At 41.1% G+C, this 21,155-nt stretch overlaps 2 protein-coding genes across 5 annotated transcripts in view; both read right to left on the bottom strand.

Annotated features, from left to right (window-relative positions):
• LOC137970895 (C2 domain-containing protein 5-like) overlaps window positions 1–21,155 on the bottom strand; it is a 42,089-nt gene that overhangs the window by 12,637 nt on the left and 8,297 nt on the right. For 3 of the 4 annotated variants that reach the window (XM_068817534.1, XM_068817537.1, XM_068817536.1), the window contains exons 10-23: window positions 20,794–20,915; window positions 17,599–17,732; window positions 16,910–17,018; window positions 16,650–16,764; window positions 15,113–15,216; window positions 14,464–14,563; window positions 14,034–14,156; window positions 13,809–13,898; window positions 13,054–13,111; window positions 12,668–12,721; window positions 2,339–2,413; window positions 1,047–1,109; window positions 766–873; window positions 79–213 (exon numbers count right to left, since the gene is read on the bottom strand). In XM_068817534.1, the coding sequence (XP_068673635.1) occupies window positions 79–213; window positions 766–873; window positions 1,047–1,109; window positions 2,339–2,413; window positions 12,668–12,721; window positions 13,054–13,111; window positions 13,809–13,898; window positions 14,034–14,156; window positions 14,464–14,563; window positions 15,113–15,216; window positions 16,650–16,764; window positions 16,910–17,018; window positions 17,599–17,732; window positions 20,794–20,915 (1,390 nt within the window). The remainder of the gene's footprint in view (window positions 1–78; window positions 214–765; window positions 874–1,046; window positions 1,110–2,338; window positions 2,414–12,667; window positions 12,722–13,053; window positions 13,112–13,808; window positions 13,899–14,033; window positions 14,157–14,463; window positions 14,564–15,112; window positions 15,217–16,649; window positions 16,765–16,909; window positions 17,019–17,598; window positions 17,733–20,793; window positions 20,916–21,155) is intronic. The other variant, XM_068817535.1, reaches the window with a different exon arrangement.
• Window positions 3,530–9,358, bottom strand: LOC137970898 (uncharacterized). Its single transcript, XM_068817541.1, has 2 exons — window positions 8,248–9,358; window positions 3,530–5,628 (listed from the first exon to the last, which is right to left on the bottom strand). Exons 1-2 carry the CDS (start codon window positions 9,270–9,272, stop codon window positions 5,025–5,027), a joined length of 1,629 nt encoding a protein of 542 aa, XP_068673642.1. The 5' UTR covers window positions 9,273–9,358; the 3' UTR covers window positions 3,530–5,024.

The following is a 21,155-nucleotide window of genomic DNA, read 5'->3' as shown; positions in this document are numbered from 1 at the left end:
CTAAGATATCACTCTCTATTTGCCACAAAAAGCTCTCACTTTGGCAGTTTAGATTTTCGCAGGAAATCGCACAAGTACCTCAACAACATACGCATCTTTTGGTCCTGTACACAAATCCAGTTCTGCTTTGGTTACTTCATCTTGCTCTCCCTCAACACTGACCACAGAAGCATTGTGGGATGGACTAGGTGGCGGCGTCATTTTTGGTGTATGCTACAATTTTACAGAACACTCGTTACTCAAATCGCTAAATTCTAGTTCTTGAGAAGACGCTCGGTTATGAAAATTTGCTAGACAATCTTAATGCTGCTTCGGTCGTTTGAAACGTAGTTAATAAAGACATCTTACTTCCCGTTTTATGTATGAAGTGGTGGTATAATGGAATAAGCCAGTTCTCGATGGTTAAAACAAAGGAGGAATAAACGAACATTCATAGAGCCTTGCTTAATAAGCTTATAAAATTAACGATAATAGTACAACGAAAGCGTGTGCAATAACCTTGTCGCGTACCATATCAGACTAAGCGAACTCGCCCTGCTTTTCAACAAATACAGGGACAAGAATTATAAATTTACTGGTTTCAACAAATAGCCTCTCACAACGCATTTCGAGATATGCCGAGCACTCAAGAGGCCATAGACTGATTGCTTTACTCATCTTTGGTTTCACGTTCTTCAAACTAACTTTCAGCGTTCATCGAAACTGGATATACGCAGGTTACAATATGTACAACACGCATATGTCAAGAGAAATTGAAATCCTTACTAAGTGGACAGTGTCTGTCAGTCGAAAGCTGGCTCTGTTCTTGTTCGTCGTATCCACAATCTGCTTTTGGATATCAGAAAGACGTTTATCTTCCTCGATTGACAAACGCTGTTTAAAGAATAGAAGAGGATATATGAGGTGGTATACTTCTGAAAATATGGAATTTAAGAGAACCTTGATTGCTTTAGGAAATAGTCGTTGACAGGCCTTGTGAAAACATGAAAGTTATGTTTCTGGGCACAGTGCAGAGCAAAACTTGAGAAATTAGATCAACGACATACCCGTCCAGTAACCTTCAGCAACGGAGGTGCAGGCAATGCAGCTAGGAAAACAGCTGTGGACGACTGCCAAAAAAGGATAGATGCACATGTTACACAAATTTGGTAGCTTCAGCGAGATGTAGTTTCGATCTCGAGCAAACTATCTTTCGCTCTCAAATCTACACAAAAGACGTCGGCACGATATCCAAGAACGGCTTGGTAGCTTATCGCATGTATCGGTCGTTCCCAGAGGTGCTGGCTTGCAGTCTAAAGTAATTTTCGCGAATGCTAAAATTCCCGATGCCTCTTTGATACTGGGTTCAGAATTCCGAGCCACTTTCTTAGCTGGTGTGAACCAAAAGGGAAACTGTGACTCGATGAGATGGAGAAGTGAAGAGGAGTGAGTGAAGAAAGAGGAAGAATTGTGTAATAAACTTGAGACAGAGAGCAAAATAAAGAGGCCGAGGTATAAAGGTGGTGGCCTCCTAAGAAATTCTAATGGAGCGGGAGAGACTGAGTGCCAATAAGAGAGGATGAGGTAGAAGAACGGATCTTATGATGGTTTTTTAAAAATCTAATTTTAGCTACGTAGCTATTTTTAGAAAGGCACCTGATTGGCCAGTTGTAATGACGTAATGGCCCTTTTAAATATGCGCGGCATTTGAAACGAGAACTTAAAATAGCTTTGCGAAACTAAAACTAGATTTTGAAAAACAATGATGAGGCATGGGGATCCCGTTCTCTTACCTCATCCTCTTTTGGCACCAAGTGAAGATTAAACAGGGATGAAGGAAAAAAGGGATAAGAAAGAGAATGAGTACAGGAGAACGATAGATGGTGGGATATATGGAGAAGAGAAAGACTAGAGAGAAGAAAAAGATAATGCAAAGATGACGCCCGATTGGGAGGAAGGAAGCCAGAAGAGGAGGAGGCTGGAAGGAGGAGGTGGAAGAGGAAGGAAATGAAAAAAAGGAAAAGTAGAAGGAGGACTGTGGAAGACAGGGATAAGAGGAGGAAATTCTGACCAGAGAACGACAAAGTGGCTACAAAGCCAAGAGTGGTGTATACAGCGTTTTCACTCACGTCACCAGCAGCCATATTGAATTACTGAAACAAAAGAAAGTATTTGCATAAAAATAGAGTTCAATCCCCGGAGGATCATAACCGCCATTTCTTTGTTTTGGAACACCAACATGGCTACCGTGACGTCAGATGAAAAACGCTCTATAATTGTCATGATGATGATGATGATTTTACTTCGAATTTTAAATAATCGCATTGGTGCTCTCACTGAATTAAAATACTCCTCTTACTGCAGTTCCAACAATAAGACTTTCTCCCACGGATATTTGAAGATGGAGTCCAAAGAGAGCATTCATTCCCTTGACCTGTAATGCAAACACCAAATGGAACTTAACAGCAAATTTCCGTGTGTGGCAAACTTAAGTCAAGAGTAGTAGATCTCTGTTTCATTTAAGCTGTTGCAGTTCTCACGGTTCGAAATTAGATGCATTTTCGGCGCTCCCCTCGCGTAGTGTCACCTGGAGCGCCAGAAAAGTCGCCACCGCTGAAATTAGAGCCCTTATGATCACAGGGGAAGAACTGCTTGAAGTAGTTTTGTCCGTGAGGTGGGAGGTGGTGATAATCGTGCGTGGCGAGCTTCTCTTTTTCGGAGAAAACTACAGTAGTTGTATCGTTGTGATCTTTAAAGAATAAGAAGAAGAAGTTCACGCCGAAGAAAACTATGTTTTCAAATTTCGAGGGCGCAGCCACCTTGAATAATTGTGACATGTTACGGTTGCCCTATTGTTTTGACACAAAGAGTTTTTGTCTAATAACAATAGGGCAACCGTAACACGTCACAATAGGGACCTTAAGCATGCGCGTGTTTGAGATGCGGACGGCAACCGGAAGTGAACTGTTTTCCTTTTTAACTTGTCTTCACACAACCACATTTACATTGCCAAGTATCTTTTCTCCATTAGAGATGATTAGTATAAAAATCTGGGAGACACCACTGTCCTAGCGCGCGATATGTTCTCTTCCGGTTGCCGTCTCAAAAACGCGCGTGCTTAAGCTCCTTAATTATTCAAGATGGTGGCGCCCACGAAATTTGAAACAAAAATAGGCGATTCTAAAACTTATTTATTTGGGATACAAACACTTTCCTTTAAAATACTTTAGACTGACTTGACTGTAACGGTTTCTTCCTATGATTTCAAGTTATTTTTTTGTTGAAGTGGAGGTTCACTTTAATATCCTGTTTAAGTTCTCGGAGAATGGCCTGCTTTGCCACTGTACGGAAACTAATTTTAATAACCCGTGGCAAGGAGAGTGAGGTGTCGAACGCTGGGCAACACTGGGTGCGCCCCGGGGAAGGGGGGGGGGGAAGTATCGGTCGTACCCAGAGGTGCTGCTTGCAGTCTAAAGTAAGCTTCGTGAATGCTAAAAATCTCGGAGCCGGGGGAGGGCATGGTAGCACGGAGAACTTTTCACACGCCCTGTTTATTTTGTAATCTTAAGCGCCATTTTTGTTTCATGTTTACCAATAATTTCAAAGCTTAATAATGGACTAACGGTAACAAACGTAAAAAGTAATCGATTACACGCGTAAAATACATCGGGAAAAAGACTAAAACTTCAAACAGGCGGCAAACCTAATATATATATAAACAGGAGTCATGTCTTCAAAACCCACTTTTAAGGTATCACAATTTTGGGACAACTTCAATGATGCGCGAAAAATTTGCTTTAATTCAAAGTGTGCCGCAACTTTGCAGTCCTTCCCTACATCAAAGGCATCACGGAACCTCTCACAAGAATCCTCAAGGAACACGACATCCAAGTCACTAGCAGACCAGTTAAAACTTTACAACAGCATTTCCCTATCCCTAAGTTTCGACCTGCCGAAGACGACTAGTGCAATGTCATCTATAAAATTCCATGCGCATCTTGCACGTGGAGCTACATTGGCGAAACTAAAAGATCCTTTACTACTAGGAGAAAGGAACATATGAGGAACTTAAAGCATTGTACTAAAGGCTCAAATGTCGCAAAACACGCGTGGACTTTTGATCATGATATTGACTTAAACAATTCTAAAAATCATTGACAAAGCGAACAACCGGAGTAGAAAGACATTGGAGTCATGGCACACGGCAAAAACTGTTGGGGCAGACAATAATTCGTGCCCGCTCTCAAGACAATATCACATTCTCTTAAAGAAACACTAATTTTCTTAGCATTTTTAACATTCTTTCTACTACATGCTTTTATCCTTTAATTTATGCGAATTTTTCGTTATATTTAAATTTCTTTCGCTTTTAGGCTTCACACATTTTTATCCGTTGAAGACAGCAGTTCAGTCTGTCGAAAGCTCATAGTTTTTTCAAAACTTTTCACCAGAGAACGATTTTACTTCTTTCCTATATTTTATAATAATTCTCGTCATAGCGGCCTCTCAAATGCTGCTGAAGCTGTTCGACTTTCGATTTATATAATGTGTCCGGGTTTCAAATTAATATTATAATGGGGAGGAGAGGGAGGATAGGGGGAAGTTGTGTCCACGCACTCCACCTGTATGCCCACGCGTTGCCTTGGAAACTACAACTGCCGTAGTGACTTCATTATCCCAACGATTTCCTCCAAGGTTGTAGCTCCCACCAGGCTTTTATACCAAGAGCTCTGTAGCATATAGTATTCGAACTCGATGAATACACATCTCCTCAATCACTTACTGGGCTTCAAGTTCTACATCTTCTCCCACTTAAATTATTTGTATAGTTGGTAATTTAGCAGTATTATGCTATCATTCCGCCGTGACATCACCATTTTAATTCGGGGCCACTAACAAAATCTGAATCTAGGAGATGGCAAGAGCATGATTGAAATCCCAAACATCTGCAAGCAAATGTAGCGGGATCAATTTCTTCGCCGTGCCGTCTGCAACAGATGACGCTCGTTGAAGGAACTCCATTACAATAAAATTCAAACTACGCCTTAATTTTCACAATTTGATCCACCTCGGATCAAAGTTCGCAGCATATCAAGCTGTCGGATCTCAAACCCAATTTTATGCCGCTCGCATTTTTTTCTGACTTTGTGCTCAAGTTTAATGGCCTCGTTTGCATTGCCTTTACGATAGGCAAGAAGTGATTGACCAAAGGTGTAATAAACAATGCTCCTTTCTGACAACCATTCACCCTTCTCATCAGAGACACCCTTCAAAATGGTTTCGGCGATTTCAACGTCTCTCCCTGGGACTTCTTCTAAGATCCCATGTTGGTAATACCCAAGATGAACAAGTGCCTTGCGCAAGGTCGCTTGGACAACTCTAACACTTTTGTCCACAGTGGCTCTTTCGCACAAGTGTATGCACGTATCCAAATGACGCAGGACACTGCAGCGATCTGCGTTGGAATTTTTGCTTAAAGACAAGACTATGTTCGCTTTGATATTGTGAATTTCAGCGCTGTCTTCGTGGCATTCTCCCAGGTTCAACATCACCTCTGCTTCGTCGGCTTCTTTCTTTGCTTCTTCATCTCGACCCTGATCGTGCAAGATATAAGCCTTTCGAATCTTTATCCTGGCATGCAGCACCACGCTGAAAAAGATCAAGGAGGAAGAAACCAGTTTTCATTTGAAGATACAGTTTCCATTTGAATACCATATGCAGGCATAACACCAAAACACTCAATTGCTAAATAGGGCAGTTTTTATCGAATTTAATTAAATTGATTGAAGACAGAGAAATGGCCTCCTTACGGAACTAACAGAAACGTTTTTTTTTTCTGCTTTAAAATCTAGCTTTCCCTGACGTGAGAAATCAAGTATCAACGCAGTTAAATTAAACATGAGAAATGAAAAACCTCAAATGTGTTCGTTCGCTTGTCTTCTTTTTTCAAGTTATAATTCCTCGGTTATTAAGTAACACGTTTTACCACTGATTTCTCATTTACCCAAAACCGCTGTACAAGAAGTTCAAATTAACAAAGTTACGCTTAATTGACTATTTTTGCACCTAAATTCCTTATTCTTTTTACAAATGGTAGCTTCTCACCTCTAACTGGAACCACTTGTTTAAGTTGCTATTGATAGTCTTAATCTTTAACAACACACTTTTCCACTTTACTTATTCTCCAAAATCGTCCCAAATACATTGTGTTGTTTTTAGAACCTTTGGATTGAAACTTTTTGATTGAAAATTCAATTTTTTAGGGAAGGTACGTTTTTTATTGGAGGGGGGGGAGGGGTGGGCCCTCCCACTTCCTGGAATGGATTAATGCGTGACCCTTCAAAAATACCCAAACAAACACATCTGACCCTCCCCCACCCCCCTCAACCTATCCAAGACAAAAAAAACCGGAAGTGGAAATAGCAAATTGGAAGTGTTACTCATATCACCGCATTCATCTGCGCACAAAGTAGTTAATTGCGTGGCGTGTGATTGTACGGTGAAAACTTGAAAATGGGCAAGGATGTACGAGGAATAGAAAGAGGGAAATGTGCCTGTTTGCCGACTCGCCATTCTAAAAAGGATGCCCGCTACTCCTCTGACTCAGTTGATGGCACATCGGCTGCGGGAACTAGTGAAAGCACAAGTCCAGAGAAGGGTGGTTCCCGAACCCAAAGGGCGAATATATTGATGTAGTAGATCGAGTTGTCGGTTCAAGTTCAAGAAGCTTAAGTGACGAATCCTCACCAGAGACTGATTTTATACCAGAACCCTGCGCGGAAACATCAAAATCTGGGCGAAAGCGGGCACGTGTCGAGAGAGACAATTATGTTACTAGGGAGAAAATAGTTTTTTGATAAGCAAATTTTTTGACACCTGTGTATACAAAATAGAAGCGACATGGAGTAATTTTTTCCTTGCCAAAAAAAACTATTACCCTCTCCGGGTTGAGAATAAAACAGGTTTGGCCCTCCCCAATAGACCATATTCGTATTCTCAGTATTGGACTGGAACTAGCTTGCAATGGAGGCTCATGCGGGGGAATATATTAAAAAGTATTTGCATTTGAAAAGATTCCCCCGCATTAGCCTCCATTGCAAGCTAGTTCCAGTCCAATACTGAGAATACGAATATGGTCTATTTGTAAAAAAAATTACTAAGGACCCTCCCCTCCGAAGCCCCAGCCCTCCCCCTCCCCACCCCCAATTAAGAACGTACCTTCCCTTATTGGCTTTGAAAGACGGGAAAAGTGGTCACAGTTAGATCCAAAACCGAGCAATGAAGGGGGTATGGGTTGAATACCGGGTTGACGTCACAGATTGCTTTGCATTAAGGCCTGGCCAAGCGCTCGCAACATTTCAACGCAACATCTTACAACATTGTTGCATGATGTTGCGACATGTGTTGAACGGGGTGGCCAAACACACGCAACAATTTCATCATTTTCAACGCAACATGTCAATGCTCATCTGACCAACAATGTTGCAAGATGTTGCCTTGAAATGTTGCGTGCGTTTGGCCAGGCCTTTAGACTGCGAGAAGTCCCCTCATAAATCAGTCGAGTGGGCAGTAGTGTTTTGTCACGCAAACAAATGAAATGGGAAGCCTTCCTCGATCATTTTATTTGTTTGCGTGACAAAACACGACTGCCCGCTAGACTGATTTATGAAGGGACTGCCATAGTTCTTTGAAAACAGCGATGCAAATTAATTTGTGACGTCAACCAGAGATCGAACCCATACCTCTTCATTGCTCGGTTATGGATCAAAGTATGACCACTTTTCCAGTGTTTCAAAGCTAATAAAAAAGTGAATTTTCAATCAAACAAGGTTCTAAAAACAACACGATGCATTTTGCACGAGATCGGAGAATATATAAAGTGGAAAAGTGTGCTGAGGTGATAGACACTTCACAACTCATTAAAAATTCATGAGCCTAACAGCCTATCAAAACATCGATAAAACGTCACGTGCATGAACTTTATATCCGATAAAACACTCCTCGTTAGTATTCTTTATATAAAGAATACTAATAAGGCATAGCTTGTTTTTCTTGTATGCTAATATTCCTCTCTCACAATTTGAACCATTGTTTTGAGTCCAGAGGGACACGCTCTTTGTGGAATGTTTTTGAAGCCGTTCAAAAAACTCGCAGCACGTGTTTTATCGGGTCAAAAACCACTCGGCTACGCCTCGTGGTTTTAAACCCGATAAAACACTCCTGCTCGTTTTTTAAACATTACTTAAAGCATGTATCGCCTATACCTACCCATGTTTAGCCACAAAAACTTTCGGAATCAGAGAATCCAGGACCTTCAAAGCTTCCTCTTTCCTCGATTGATGGCTGAGTGATATGGCCGACTGTATACCAGCGAATATCTTCAAATCGACATCATCGTCAAATTTCTCTAAAAACGGTTTCAGTTCTTCCCACTTAAAATTGCATGACATAGAATAGGATGTATTTATTAGCCAAATGTACCTAGAGCTTCGGAAAATCGCTGGCTTTGAGTTGCTAGGGAAGAGGTCCACAGAGCGAGCAACCATTTCACGTTCTATCCTGGCCATTCGACGACGCATTCGCCGAATAATTTTCATAATTTTCCTGTTGACGTGGTTAGTTCTAGAAATTCTTCTTGTTTCTACTGTCACTGATGTTTCGAGCTTCATCTTTCCCTCCACTTTCTTCAGGTCTTCCTCGAGCAATAGCAAGCTGTCGCTTACCATTTGTTTATATCTTAACAGATCTTCTGTCGTGAATTCGGTCTCGTTTCGCAACGTTTGCAGTTTTCCAATCAGAGGATCTGAAGGCGACAGCAAGTCTTCAACCGCTTTCAATAAAATATCGACATTTCTTTCGAATGTGTGTCGAGAAAGAGATGCTTTCGATGAGTGGGAAACCAAGGTGTTCTTAACTTTCTTGATGTGATAAATGGCATCGTTTATTTTCCTCCAACGAGATTCGTAACGAATCGGTTTAAGTGCACACGAAAACTTCAGAGCGAAAACCAACGCTGTGACATCCCATTTCTCTATGTCTCCTTGTTCTATATTATCCTTAATGTGTTTATACTCTGCACTGTACACTGGATCAAGAAGACGTGAAGATGAGGTTTCTTGAGTAAGAAACTTCGCGCCACTTGTCCGGTTGTCCAGCCACTGGAAATTAGGATAAAGATCGTTCCATTCTCGTTTGAAAACTTTCCTCAACGCAGCCGATGAATGATCGACGACACACTCGGTGAATCGAAAAAATCGAAGCTTTTTGTTGCTATAAACCGTGCCCGAAGACATTTTGTAGGATTGAGATACATTAATCGGCTTCTCTGGCAACAAGGTCTCTACGTTTCATCATAGTTAATCGCGGGACTGGTTATGAAACCAAAATGCTTTTTAATATATTCCCCCGCATTAGCCTCCGTTGCAAGCTAGTTCCAGTCTAATACTGAGAATACGAATATGGTCTATTGACTTTGACAGTGCAAAATCTTTTGTTTTTGCTTCGCACGGGTTCGCAAATTAGTTGCGCATAATTTCATCGAAAGATTGATTGCCTATCTTCTCCAAAAAAAAACAGACAAACAAGCACAGGTGGTCACTGACAATTCTCAAAATTTTAGGTCTTGAAAAAGATTTTGTGAGAACATATACTGAAGGAACTTATTTCCTGTGTTTCCAAGAAAATGAGCGACTTAATGACGAGTAAAAGAAGTGAATTAAGCGAGAATAATACAACGGAAAACTTAATTGTTGAATCAAGCGGGGAATTATCCCAAATGCAGTTTCGTTTTCAATTTCGACACAGTGTGGCCCAGTGGTTAGGGCGCTTGCCTTGAGATCCGGAGATTCCGGGTTCAAGACCCGCTCTGACCACTCGCTGAATTTGTTCCTGGTAGTCCCTGGTTCAACTTCCCAGCTACACTTGTAAATAGCCAACTGGTTTGCCTCCGGCCAGTTGGGATTCTTAACAGTTGTTGTTGTTGTGTTCTGTTGTTTCGTTTATTGTTTCATTGGCCCTGAAAAGCCCCTACGGGGAGTGGTCAATTAAGTATGTATTGTATTGTATTGTAAAGATCCCTATAGCAGAGCCTTTTCATTTAGCGCATTTCATCTTGCCCGCTATTAAATAAACAAACTGTTTGTACTGGTTCTGCCAGTCGATTCTGGGAAGTCTTAGTTTGCGATTGCATTCAAAATCCAACTTTGTAGTCGACAACCAGTAGTCTCGCCTCATATCATTTTTCTTATTTTCATCAACTTTTATCAAATCAAAGAAATTAGTGGCCTCAGTAGGCTTGGCTGGGTCTAGCAAGAATGATAAAAACTTGAGCCTTGAGGGCTTGTCCACTTCACTGCAGATACAGCTACCCAAAACTGAATATCTGAAAATAAACGTTTTTGCTATAGTGGAGCAAAACTGTGCAATTCGCTTCCTGCTACACTTGGTGAATCTGAAACCCTTCCAATCTTTGATAATAAAATAAACGCGCACGCTGTTATCGGACTTTTATCTGACTTTTGTTCGTCTCTTACGTTGGTGAAAGTCAAAATAATTTCATTGAAGGGAATCATTAGCTAGCGATTTATATGAAGTATAGGAAATTTCAACAGACTGTAAATGATTGTAAATAGTTTTAGTAGATTTTATCATTTCATTGTAACCACACGCCCCTTGAGGAAAACACTTTTTAGGTATAATTATTAAAGTTGACGGGGTTAGTGTCTCTAAATAAAGTTTTACTACTGCTACTTCCGCCTATAAGCAAATTTGAATTTTAACCCTCTCTTGAATGTTATCATCATAGTTATCTAAACAATATAGACATTCCGGCACTGAAGCATACGGAAAAAAAGAAAAAGATCAAGTCTCGTATTTACACAAATCGCCTTAAAAAGCAGTGGCTTTGTGCTATTACAAACGACTCGTGCTTACACGGTTGGGAATCCTTTTGCGATAGAGGGCCAGACTGTCAACACATCTAGAATTTGCGAACGGGACTTTGGGCGCGATGCTCAACGAGTTTGCCTTTGAATTCCAAAGGTCTCTGAAGAGTCTCTTGGGCGAGACGAAACGAATCGTCAGACTAGCCACGAACATTTCACAAGTATTTGACAATAGTTTTGCTTTTGAACAAAAAAAGAAAGGTGGAAAACATCGCTAACAATAGGTGCGGTTACACGGGGCACTTTTACCGTGGTAAATTGCCTTTTTACCACGGGAAACTGTATTTAGTAGTGTGACCGACGCTTCCCGAGGTAAATTTCCCGTGTTAAATATCCATGGATACGTCAAAAAGATCAGTGGAAGCGCCCATGACATTTAACGTGGGAAGTTGGAAGGGTGCTTTGATGCCCGAGGTACAAGGGCCAATCGCTATGCTGATGAAGTTGTGATTAAATTTCCCGCCAATGAATTGCGTGAGATTTCGTTTTACCTCGGTAATCTTGGTAACGTGTGACCCCTAGTTAACACGGTATACTAAAACCCAAGTGTGAGGCACCGTGGGATAATTTACCATGGGAAATGGCATTTACCATGGTGAGTGTAACCGCACCTAATAATATAACCGTTATTAAGGCTTCAAATATGTAATGTTTACAACATGAGCGGCAGTGTTGTACGTAATAAACAAAAACCTAAAAATCACTCAGGCGCTAGTCACGCAAAACAGACAAAAGACCAAAAATCATCCGAGTTTAAGCTGGAGGTCACAGAATTAACAAATTCACCATCTCCTCGCCTATCTCTAACATTTCTCATTATGCAAATTCTGGTATTGACTTTCACGTGATTACTGATAGGAAGACAATGCATCCCAGAGTTTGGGTCGCTTGCGTTGAAATCCGGACATCCCAGATTCAAGACCCGCTCTGACCGACTCGTTGAAATTTAATGCTGTTAGTCCCTGGTTCAACTTCTCCGCTACACTCGTAAATAGCCAACTGGTTTGTTTGTCCCCGGCCAGATGGGATTCTGGGATTCTTAAAAGTTGTTGTTCGGTTCTGTTGTTTCTTACATTACGTTTCACTGGATCTAAAAAGCCCATATGGGGAGTGATTAATTATGTATGTATTTGATTTCAATTATCATTCTCACTCACGACCTTCATAGTTGTTATGGTATCATTGAATGCTCATCAAATTCTAAATTCTGCATCAAATTCTAAATCTGCATTGTAAGAGGCCGCTCTGACAATCGTGACTGCTTTCTTCATGATGTTGTCGAAACTAAGCTGGTCATTTCCTTGAATCGTATTGTCAGAAACTAAACTTATAAAAGATGCGGATAATCCACGGACCAGGAGATTGAAATTCAATCAACGAATCCATCAAATCCTCCAGCCTTAGACTACTTAAAGAAGACACGATCAAGGAATACGGCTGACCACAAGCTTTTCTGCACCCTTGTTGTTTTTCAGATTGTGTGTTTTTGTTAGCACGCCTCCGATTCGCCAATAGAATGCTTTTACTATTTAGCCTGGCTCCCTGACTCGCTTAGCGTCTTAGTCATTTTTAACCTTACCAATCCCCTCACCAAACACTCCCCGTTGACCACGAATGCTCAGCTTTGAGAGAAAAATCGAAGATTTGTAAATTTGGATTAATTGATGGTGAAAATAGCTTGGAGAACACGCTCGTGAGGAAGGAATAAATACATATTCACTAGGCACTCTATATTTTAAATTTACCTTCAGTTTGTTGAGCAGTTGTTGGTGAAGGTCGTACTCAAGAAACGGCAAAATCTGCCAAAGATTAAGAGTGTTAAACAATGGCAAGATGAGCAAACTTTTGATGTTGGGGTTCCCGATGCCTTGGTAGTTACTCAAGTCAGGGGCAGATTTAGGGGGAGGGAGCAGGGGGTGCACACCCAACCCCCCCTCCCCCCTCCGAGATGAGCCGCACTTATATTCTGCAAAAAAAAACGTCATCAGACAGCTACGCTATTCCTTAGTAGTGCATCCCCGATTAAGAAAAATCTTGGATCCGTCCCTGCAAGTTCTCTAACGATAACGATTGAAGAGCCTGATTACTATAATTTCAGTCTGCTTTAAAGTAAAGTTTTGAAAAAACTCACATTGCTGACAACATCGGCATTTGCTTCGCCTTTTTCTTTCTTTTTGGTTCTGCAAACACTGCAAAGAGACAGAAGCAAAGTTAAAGGACCCAAAAGTGATTGTGCTGATCCATTTTTCAAAAGGATTGCGATAAAAAAGTGAAAGAGGTCTCCCTTCTAACAGAGCTAGCGATCTCCTTAGTTTCCCTTATTTCGAGATGTCGAGAGAAGGGAAAAGGCGACTTTGCTTCAGGGAAAAAAGGGTGCTCTTACTTACTCTCTAAGCAATACTCAAAACAACTGGTCTCTTGAACATGATTAAGCACTATCTCTCGCTCTGTATACAAAACTCCCTTCCTTTCTGGAACTTGTCCGCCGTACCTCTACTATATTTCACTTTGCTACAATTATTCTTTTTAACCATGTTCTACTATGATGTTTCCACGCTCTTTCTGTTTCCTCACCTGTATCAAATGTAACATCAATAGGTAACATGGGAACCAACAAGGAAACCGAATGGTTTATTTGGCCACCATGCTCAAGAACTTTTACTTAATAAAACAGAGACATCATTGACAACTATAAACATTTGTAACTAAATTAAGTAACCACGTCAAGCGGAAATAAATTGAACTGAATTGAATTGAGTGTTTCCTTCTTCTTTCATTTTTGAAGTGTAAGGCTAAGACCTTTCTCTACGAATTTTAGGGGCAAAACGGACGAATACATTTCAGAAAGCAAAGTCCGTTTCGTTAAAATGTTAAGCATATAGATACCGAGCCTGAAGAAGACAGCCCCTTCCGACAATAGGAGATTCAGCCGGAGGTTCGGTCGTGGAAAATATCACATCTGGAACCTTTTTATACCTGAAGACAAATAGGGAACGAAAACAATTCATAATATTCAATGAGGATAATATCGGAATTACAAAGTCTGGAATAGCAAACAAAACTGAATTTGAAAACAAATTACCAAACCTCGTTTCCAACGCGCAGTTTTACCTGCAAACTTGGCATTTACTGAGGAGAATGGGGAAAGGTAGTTCGATCTCCGAGTAAGGAATGTGGCAGACTGAACATCCAGGGATTGGTGAACTGGCAGTGACGTCTTCAACTGGTGAGGTCCTGGATACGTGAAAAATTCACAAGCTTTCAACGTTTTGCAATCAAACAAAGAAAAACACGCCATTCTTGGTTTTCACCCACGTGACAAGGCGGCCATGTTGGATGGCAATACAATACAATACAATTTCTTTTCGCAGAATTTGCAGAATAATAAAGTTCAGTCCCCAGAGGAGAGACAGGTTGTTGTTCTTGTCAACAAACATGGCCACCATGACGTGAGACGCAAACCAGCAAATAGCTGCACATCTAAGAATTTTCTCTGACAACTGCAATAATCAAAAAATAGTTGCATGGTTTCTTCACTTACCCATCGTCTTCAGTGACATCTACATGTACAGTAACCGGTTCCAATGGCTCTGAGGTCTTTGGTGACCCTGTCACGGTTGCACCTTTTTCTATCAAAGGTGCTGCCCAACAAAAAATTGAAAATTAAAAAAGGAAATGGCCGGTCTTGTCTCTGCCGGAACGATGACTTAAACCGGATCACCCGTGAGCGACCCACGACATTTCCGATAAACAATAAATCACCCATGAGGCAAATCACCCTTTCGCATGATATGAAGAATTCTGGACGCCCCGAAGGGTCAACCAACCCTTCCACTTTTTCCATCCCCAATTCCAGTATCTTACTCAGCCTTTTACAGTAACTGTCCCTGAATGGTGTAATGGACTTACGGCTCTTTCATCGGTTATTTTTAATGTTTATGCGCCTGCGCATTGCAGTTAGGTCAAAAATGTTAAAAATGTACTGATTTCACTACGTGGCTGTGTGATGCAGTTCTAGCAGAAGCGCACGGATAATACTTGCTCGTTAGATCTTAAGGATCGTGGGTTCAAATTAATCTCTGAGTTCCTGTTAGTCACCACAGAATCACCGCCTCTTTAATAATTGATGTTCTTCTCGCAACTCTATCGATAGACGGCAGATTAAACGAGTAAAACAGACAAATACATACTGAGAATTCCTTGCGGAGCTCCAGTGACTTCGGCTGCAGTTGCCGCCAGTTGAAGGTCAATACACGCTGCTGTACCCGAGGCTGACAACACGATGAGCTCGTCGCTAAAAGAAAAAAAAGCCTTTTTTCGTATATACGAAAGTTGGTTTCATCAAACGAGCTGGAAAGGTAAATTAACCACCGTAAGGGAAAATTTTGAACTGATGTTTCGTGCGATAGCCCTTGGTCCCCACCAATGCAACACCACATTTTCTTGTTTTCGTTTTTTTTTTTTTTTTTAATATAGGGTTAGGGTTAACTAGGGAAGTTTTAAAGTGGTACTACAATCAAAAATTCACCTCTTTTTTTTTCTTCAGATTTTGAAAACGTATTTGACTGGCAACATTTTAAGCTTTGACTTTTATCCAAAGGCTGTTTACTTTGATCGTAAGTTTTGGGTTTCACAGTCCGCCATTACTCACGATCACAACTGACCGATTGGACCTTAGCGGGCTGGATCCAGGGAAAAGTGACGTCATTCAGTCTCTAGCTTAAAATTTCAGCAAGCAAGTAAATGCAGGTTATTATATATGCAAAATGTGAGTTTTAAAAGTCTGAAAGCCCCAAACTCCCCTGCTGCATATTAATTCAGCAACGAACACGCATCGCATTCTTGAACATTCTTGACGTCATTTTCTCCTCGATCCAGCTCTCTCAAGATTTTAAAGGTAGTACTGCCGGAGCATTAAATAAGAAAATTCCGGTTAAAGTAAACAGGTGTCTTTTTTAAATCAAGGCTTAAAACTTCAACACTTAGTGTGTAGTTAACATAGTTCTGAAATCCAAAGAGAAAAAGGAATTGATTTTTGGTCATAGTGGCAATTGAAGACTTTAAGTGAATATCACTTTAAAAAAACTTTTCGCTCAACAATGCTCTGCTCTTGTCTAACACTAACTTTTTGGTTCGCTAAACTCTCTCCTTCAAAGCCACTGTTTTAGAGGCTTCTAAAAAGTGGAAAACCAATGGGCCATTTCCGAGTTGCTGTTTGTCTCGGTTTCGAAGTGAGTCTTGGTGCTCACTGACTATTGTAAGGGAAATGAGTTTGATTTGCATAAGAATACGCAACTCATTTTTATTTGAATGGTTGTGCACCAGGACTCGCTTTGAAACTGAGGCATGCAGCAACTCGGAAATGGGCTATTGAAATTTTATCCACGACCGCGCTAGAAGAATGGGTTTAATACCCTGTTGACGTCATAGACTGCTTTTCATTGTGATATTTCTTTGAAAACAGCAATGCAAAGTAATTTGTGACGTCAACCTGGTATCGACCCATTCCCCTTCATCAATCGGTCATAGATCAAACTATACCACTTTTCCTCGTTTTTTAAAGCGAATAAAAAAGCGAGTCTTCAATATAAAGGTTTTAAAAACTACATACTTTATTTGGCGCGATTTCGAAAAATAAATAAAGTAGAAACGTTTGTTGAGGTGATAGACACATTAAGAATAATGACGTTGTCGATGATGATATTTCAAGCAGAGAATTTGGCTTACCATATGCTCGTAATTTCATAGTATCCTATAACCGCATGGCAGCCAAGTGCTCGGGCATGCGATCGAATCTCCATTCTGACCTCACTCCACCAAGCATCCCTCGTTTCTGGCTCATCTAAGAAAATTATCACATGATTTCCAAAGTAGCTGTATTTCTCTTAGCCAAACAGAACGGGGAAATGTTTTCATGTGTAATATAATTATATGCAATACAAGGGAAAGTTTACTCAAGTACGCTTGCATCACATGTACTGCAGTACCTGGATGGTTGATTTTGTCGAGCAGTTTTACCGATCTTGCAGTTACGACACCACCAATGTGTCTCAAGAACCCAGCTGGGAACTTTGTGATGGTAAAAAATGGAAACTCCTGAAAACACAAACAATTAAATAAGTGTGTAACCAAGGCTCTTATTGAGAAGTGAAGTGCTGCTGTAACTTGCATATAGGGATGTGAATACGACGATGACAGTATCATAAGAAGCGTACGGTTTATTTTACAAATTGAAGAAATTAACACTCGCATTTCACTTAACTGAATTATGATGTTAAACTAGTTGCTTATACAATATGCACAAAACCGGATGACACCGTCAATCTATCCGGATGTATGCCCTGTTCATTGAGTTCGTCAAAAACTGAAGAATGATGTCACATTAAAAGGGATGGCGCCGTGGTGATAGCACTCGCCTCACACCAATGTGGCCAGGGTTCGGTCTCCCGGACCGAGGCAATATGTGGGTTGACTTTGTTGTTCGTTCTTTTCTCCGCTTGGATACGTTTTTTTCTCTACGCAAAAACAAACATCTCTAAATTCCTATTCGATCAGAATGCAAGCTTTCCATGAAAACCACCTCCTGGTGAGTGGAGCTCCGAATTAATTAAACAAACGGACATGACATGCCTGAATGTCTTGTTATTTAATCTACACGTGTAAAAACACTCCAGACCTTTACCATGTCGTCCACGGTCTTTAGCTTCTGCGCGACTTGCCAGGCTCCTTTAGGCTTAGAGAAGGATGTTCCACCCGTACTTCCACTTCCGCTCTCCACCCCAGCACTACTTGTGAGCAAAGCGACGCGATCTAAAAAAAAAACAGCAACAAAAAGGGAAACAACAACAATAGTCCTCCCGAGGAAGAAATCCCCAGAACGATTATATCGCATCACGTTATGGTATTCTACCAGTTTCAGCACTTGAACTCCTTCAATTTGACAAGCGTCCGTTGCTGTTGTGTGGTCTGATCGATGAGTAGTCCATTCAGAAGTTTACGCCGAGCAGACCACATTGCTGACGGAAAGGCCAGACCACAACACCGAGAACTACATGCCCTACTCTTTTCGAATAGTGAGTGGGATTTTTAAGGTGACACAAGGGAGTTTAAGAAACGACGACGGCTACGGCAACGACAACGCCAAAAAGCAGTAATATTATTGGTTAAAATGACCAAAATGATCGTGCTGCACGTGCGGCACGCATTTTTTAACATTTCTATCCCGTGCTCGTCAAAACTACTACGTGAAATGACCAAATTTAAGGTTTTGACGACAACGTGGACAAACTACAGTGAATCTTTCAGTCTTACTCTTTACTTCAAATCCGTCCGTACCAATCCAGTTATAGGACACTTCGCCCATATTGCACAATATAAACAAGATGGAATAATCATGAAATACCTAAAATAGCTCAAACTTATATTTTGAAGTGACGTCTTCGTCGCCGTAGCCGTCGTGGTTTCTTAAATTCCCTATAGACTTTATGAACAATGGCTGTGAGACGGGGCCTTCGGCTTATCGTTCTTATCCGAGGTGACTTGAACGTCTAACCATTTGCAGATGTCATTAAAAAGGCAGCAATTTCTCCTCAGTTATTTAAAAACCCTGAGTGTTGGTCCGGCCGGAGTTGAACTCACAACCTCCCGATGCTCAACGTACTAGGGAGCTTACGAAACGAGGACGGCGACGGCTACGAGGACTTTATTTAAAAATAGGAGTTCGCGTTATCCATATCACTACGAAACTATTTCATGTCGTTTCGCGTTAAAAATGTGTAGTAACTGTCGAGGAATTAAACTGGTATGAGTGGGTTGGAAGCGTAGAGAGAGAACTGAAAATTCATCTTCATGTGCTAACGTCCTCCACAGAACCTTAAATTTGGTTATTTCACGTCGTCATTTAGGAGATGACGGCAAAGAAATGTACCAAAATGTAAAACGCACGTGCAGAGCGTGCAGAGCCATTGTTTTTGCTCACTAAACCTATTGTTTTGTAGCGTCGTCGTTGCCGTCGGCGTCGTCGTTTCGTAAGCTCCCTACTGAGTCAGCCAACGGCGACGGCAACGAGAACGTCACAAATTTGCATATTTAGTGAACAAAAACAATAGGTTTGCACGCCCTGCACGTGCGTTTTTTCCTTTTTTGTCACTTTTGCCAAATTCGAGGTTTTATCAAAGGACGTGCCGTTCCGACCAGTGTCATTCTTGAGAAACTACCACACCCTTGTTATTAAAAAGGTTGAAATAGTCACGAAGTGATTACAATAACGCGAATTTATATTTTGAGATGACGTTCTCGTTGCCGTCGCTGTCGTCGTTGCTTAACTTCCCTATGATCATCAGGGCGCTTAAGCAACGACAACGGCGACGGCAAAGAGAACGTCATCTTAAAATATAATTTCGCGTTATTTTAATCGCTTCGTGACTTATTGCAACCTTTTTAATATAACATGTGTGTGGTAGTTCCTCAAAGATGACACTCGTCTGAACGGCGCTTATTTAGGGGAGAAAATGAAAATTTATCCTCAAGTGCTGACGTTCTTGATAACACCTCAAATTTGTCTATTTCACGTTGCTGTTTTGCTGACGAAGGCAAAGAAATGGACAAAAGTGAAAAACGCCCGTGCAGGGCGTGCAAAGCTCTATTATTTTCGTCCATTAAATATGCAAATTTGTGACGTTCTGGTTGCCGTCGCCGTTGTCGTTGCTTAAGCTCCCTAATAGGGAGTTTAAGACACCACAACGGCTACGGTGACGAAAGCGTCACTTCAGAATATTAGTTTGAGCTATTTTAAGTATTTCATGATTAGTCCATCTCATTTATATTGTACAATATGGGCGAAGTGTCGTATAACTGGATTGGTGCGGACAAATTTGAAGTAAAGAGTAAGACTGAAAGATTCACTGTAGTTTGCACGTTCTCGTCAAAACCTTAAATTTGGCCATTTCACGTAGTAGTCTTGACGAGTACGGAAGATAAATATTCAAAAATGTGTGCCGCTCGTGTATCACGATCATTTTGGTTCTTATTATTAATGACTGGTTTTGTTTCCCCGAGACCCTCAATGTTCCCCGAGGCGAAACCAAGGGGAACATTAAGGGGTGAGGGGAAACAAAACTCACAGTTTCTCGTGGGGCCAGTCATTAAGTGTTTTGTTATACCTCCAACTCAAAGTAGAACAATACACGGATTTTTACACGGAATTTGCCGCTGTTTCAAAGGTGCACGACCTGATCACGTGCGAGTCGAAATTTCAAGTCATTGTTTTCCTAGGGAGTTTGTGAGTTTTGTTCGCCCTAGAGAGTTAGTGAGTTTTGACCCATGACACGTGACACGTTCTCCTCCAATCGGAAAACGTATTTGACTTGAGAGGTATAGCCATGCTCTTTGGCATTGTCGTTGCCGTAGCCGTAGCCGTAGCCGTCGTCGTTTGTTAAACTCACTAATATCCTTGATAATGACGATTACATGCAATGAAGATGAAGATTATAATAATGGTGATGATGACGATGATGGTGACAAGTGCCTATTTATAACTGGTGGCAAACAAGTAGCATCCCTAGTTAGAGTAATCATTGTCACAGACCTACATGTAGCTTTTTACAATTGCTATGATAATATTAATTTTTGCAGCTGGAAAATACACGAAATCGGAGACATGGCACACGATTGTCAACTTGGTCAAAAGGTGACCTCGCTTGACCATTAAAAACATAGACAGTCTGAGAGAAATGCCAACTCAGAAGGGAAATGTGAGTTGTAAGGTCCAAGTTTGGGGAATCAAAGAAGATGACGATAACATACCACATGCCACAAAAAGTGAGTTGTTTATGATTCAGAACATTGTCATAGAGATGATGACTACCGGTACCTTTTGGAGGTGATTCTGAGCCAGGATCTGAGTCTGACGATGACACACGTCTTCTGGAGATTGGTGCAATGGGTTTACTGGCTGAGACTTGCATGTTTTGAGGTGCTTCTGGGAAATGAAACCTAAGAAAAGCAGTTCAGGGAGAAAAACAATTAGCTTACAGCATATATTTATGACACATTGAAGTGCTAGTTCGCTTGCAATACATGTAATTCGTGGTTGCACAAATTCTCATACAAAGCACCATCCTGAAGTACCCTGCGAGCAGAGTCTCTTTCGATCTTCCTAGATAAGTCGGGAAGAGGAAAGTACACTCTGCTCGCCGCCTCCACATTATTTGATTTGCCGCTCATCCAAAGAAT

The sequence above is a fragment of the Montipora foliosa genome, chromosome 9 (genome assembly GCF_036669935.1).
Source record: "Montipora foliosa isolate CH-2021 chromosome 9, ASM3666993v2, whole genome shotgun sequence".
NCBI lineage: Eukaryota > Metazoa > Cnidaria > Anthozoa > Scleractinia > Acroporidae > Montipora > Montipora foliosa.
This window is presented reverse-complemented; position numbering and strand designations above follow the sequence as displayed.

Bases quoted from the DNA above. Each gene is read 5' to 3' on its own strand.
- LOC137970898 (XM_068817541.1), bottom strand. From the start codon at position 9,272: ATGTCTTCGGGCACGGTTTATAGCAACAAAAAGCTTCGATTTTTTCGA. The intron at 5,629-8,247 runs GTAGGTATAGGC...GATCTTTTTCAG, and splicing joins GTTTTTGTGGCTAAACATGG to CGTGGTGCTGCATGCCAGGA.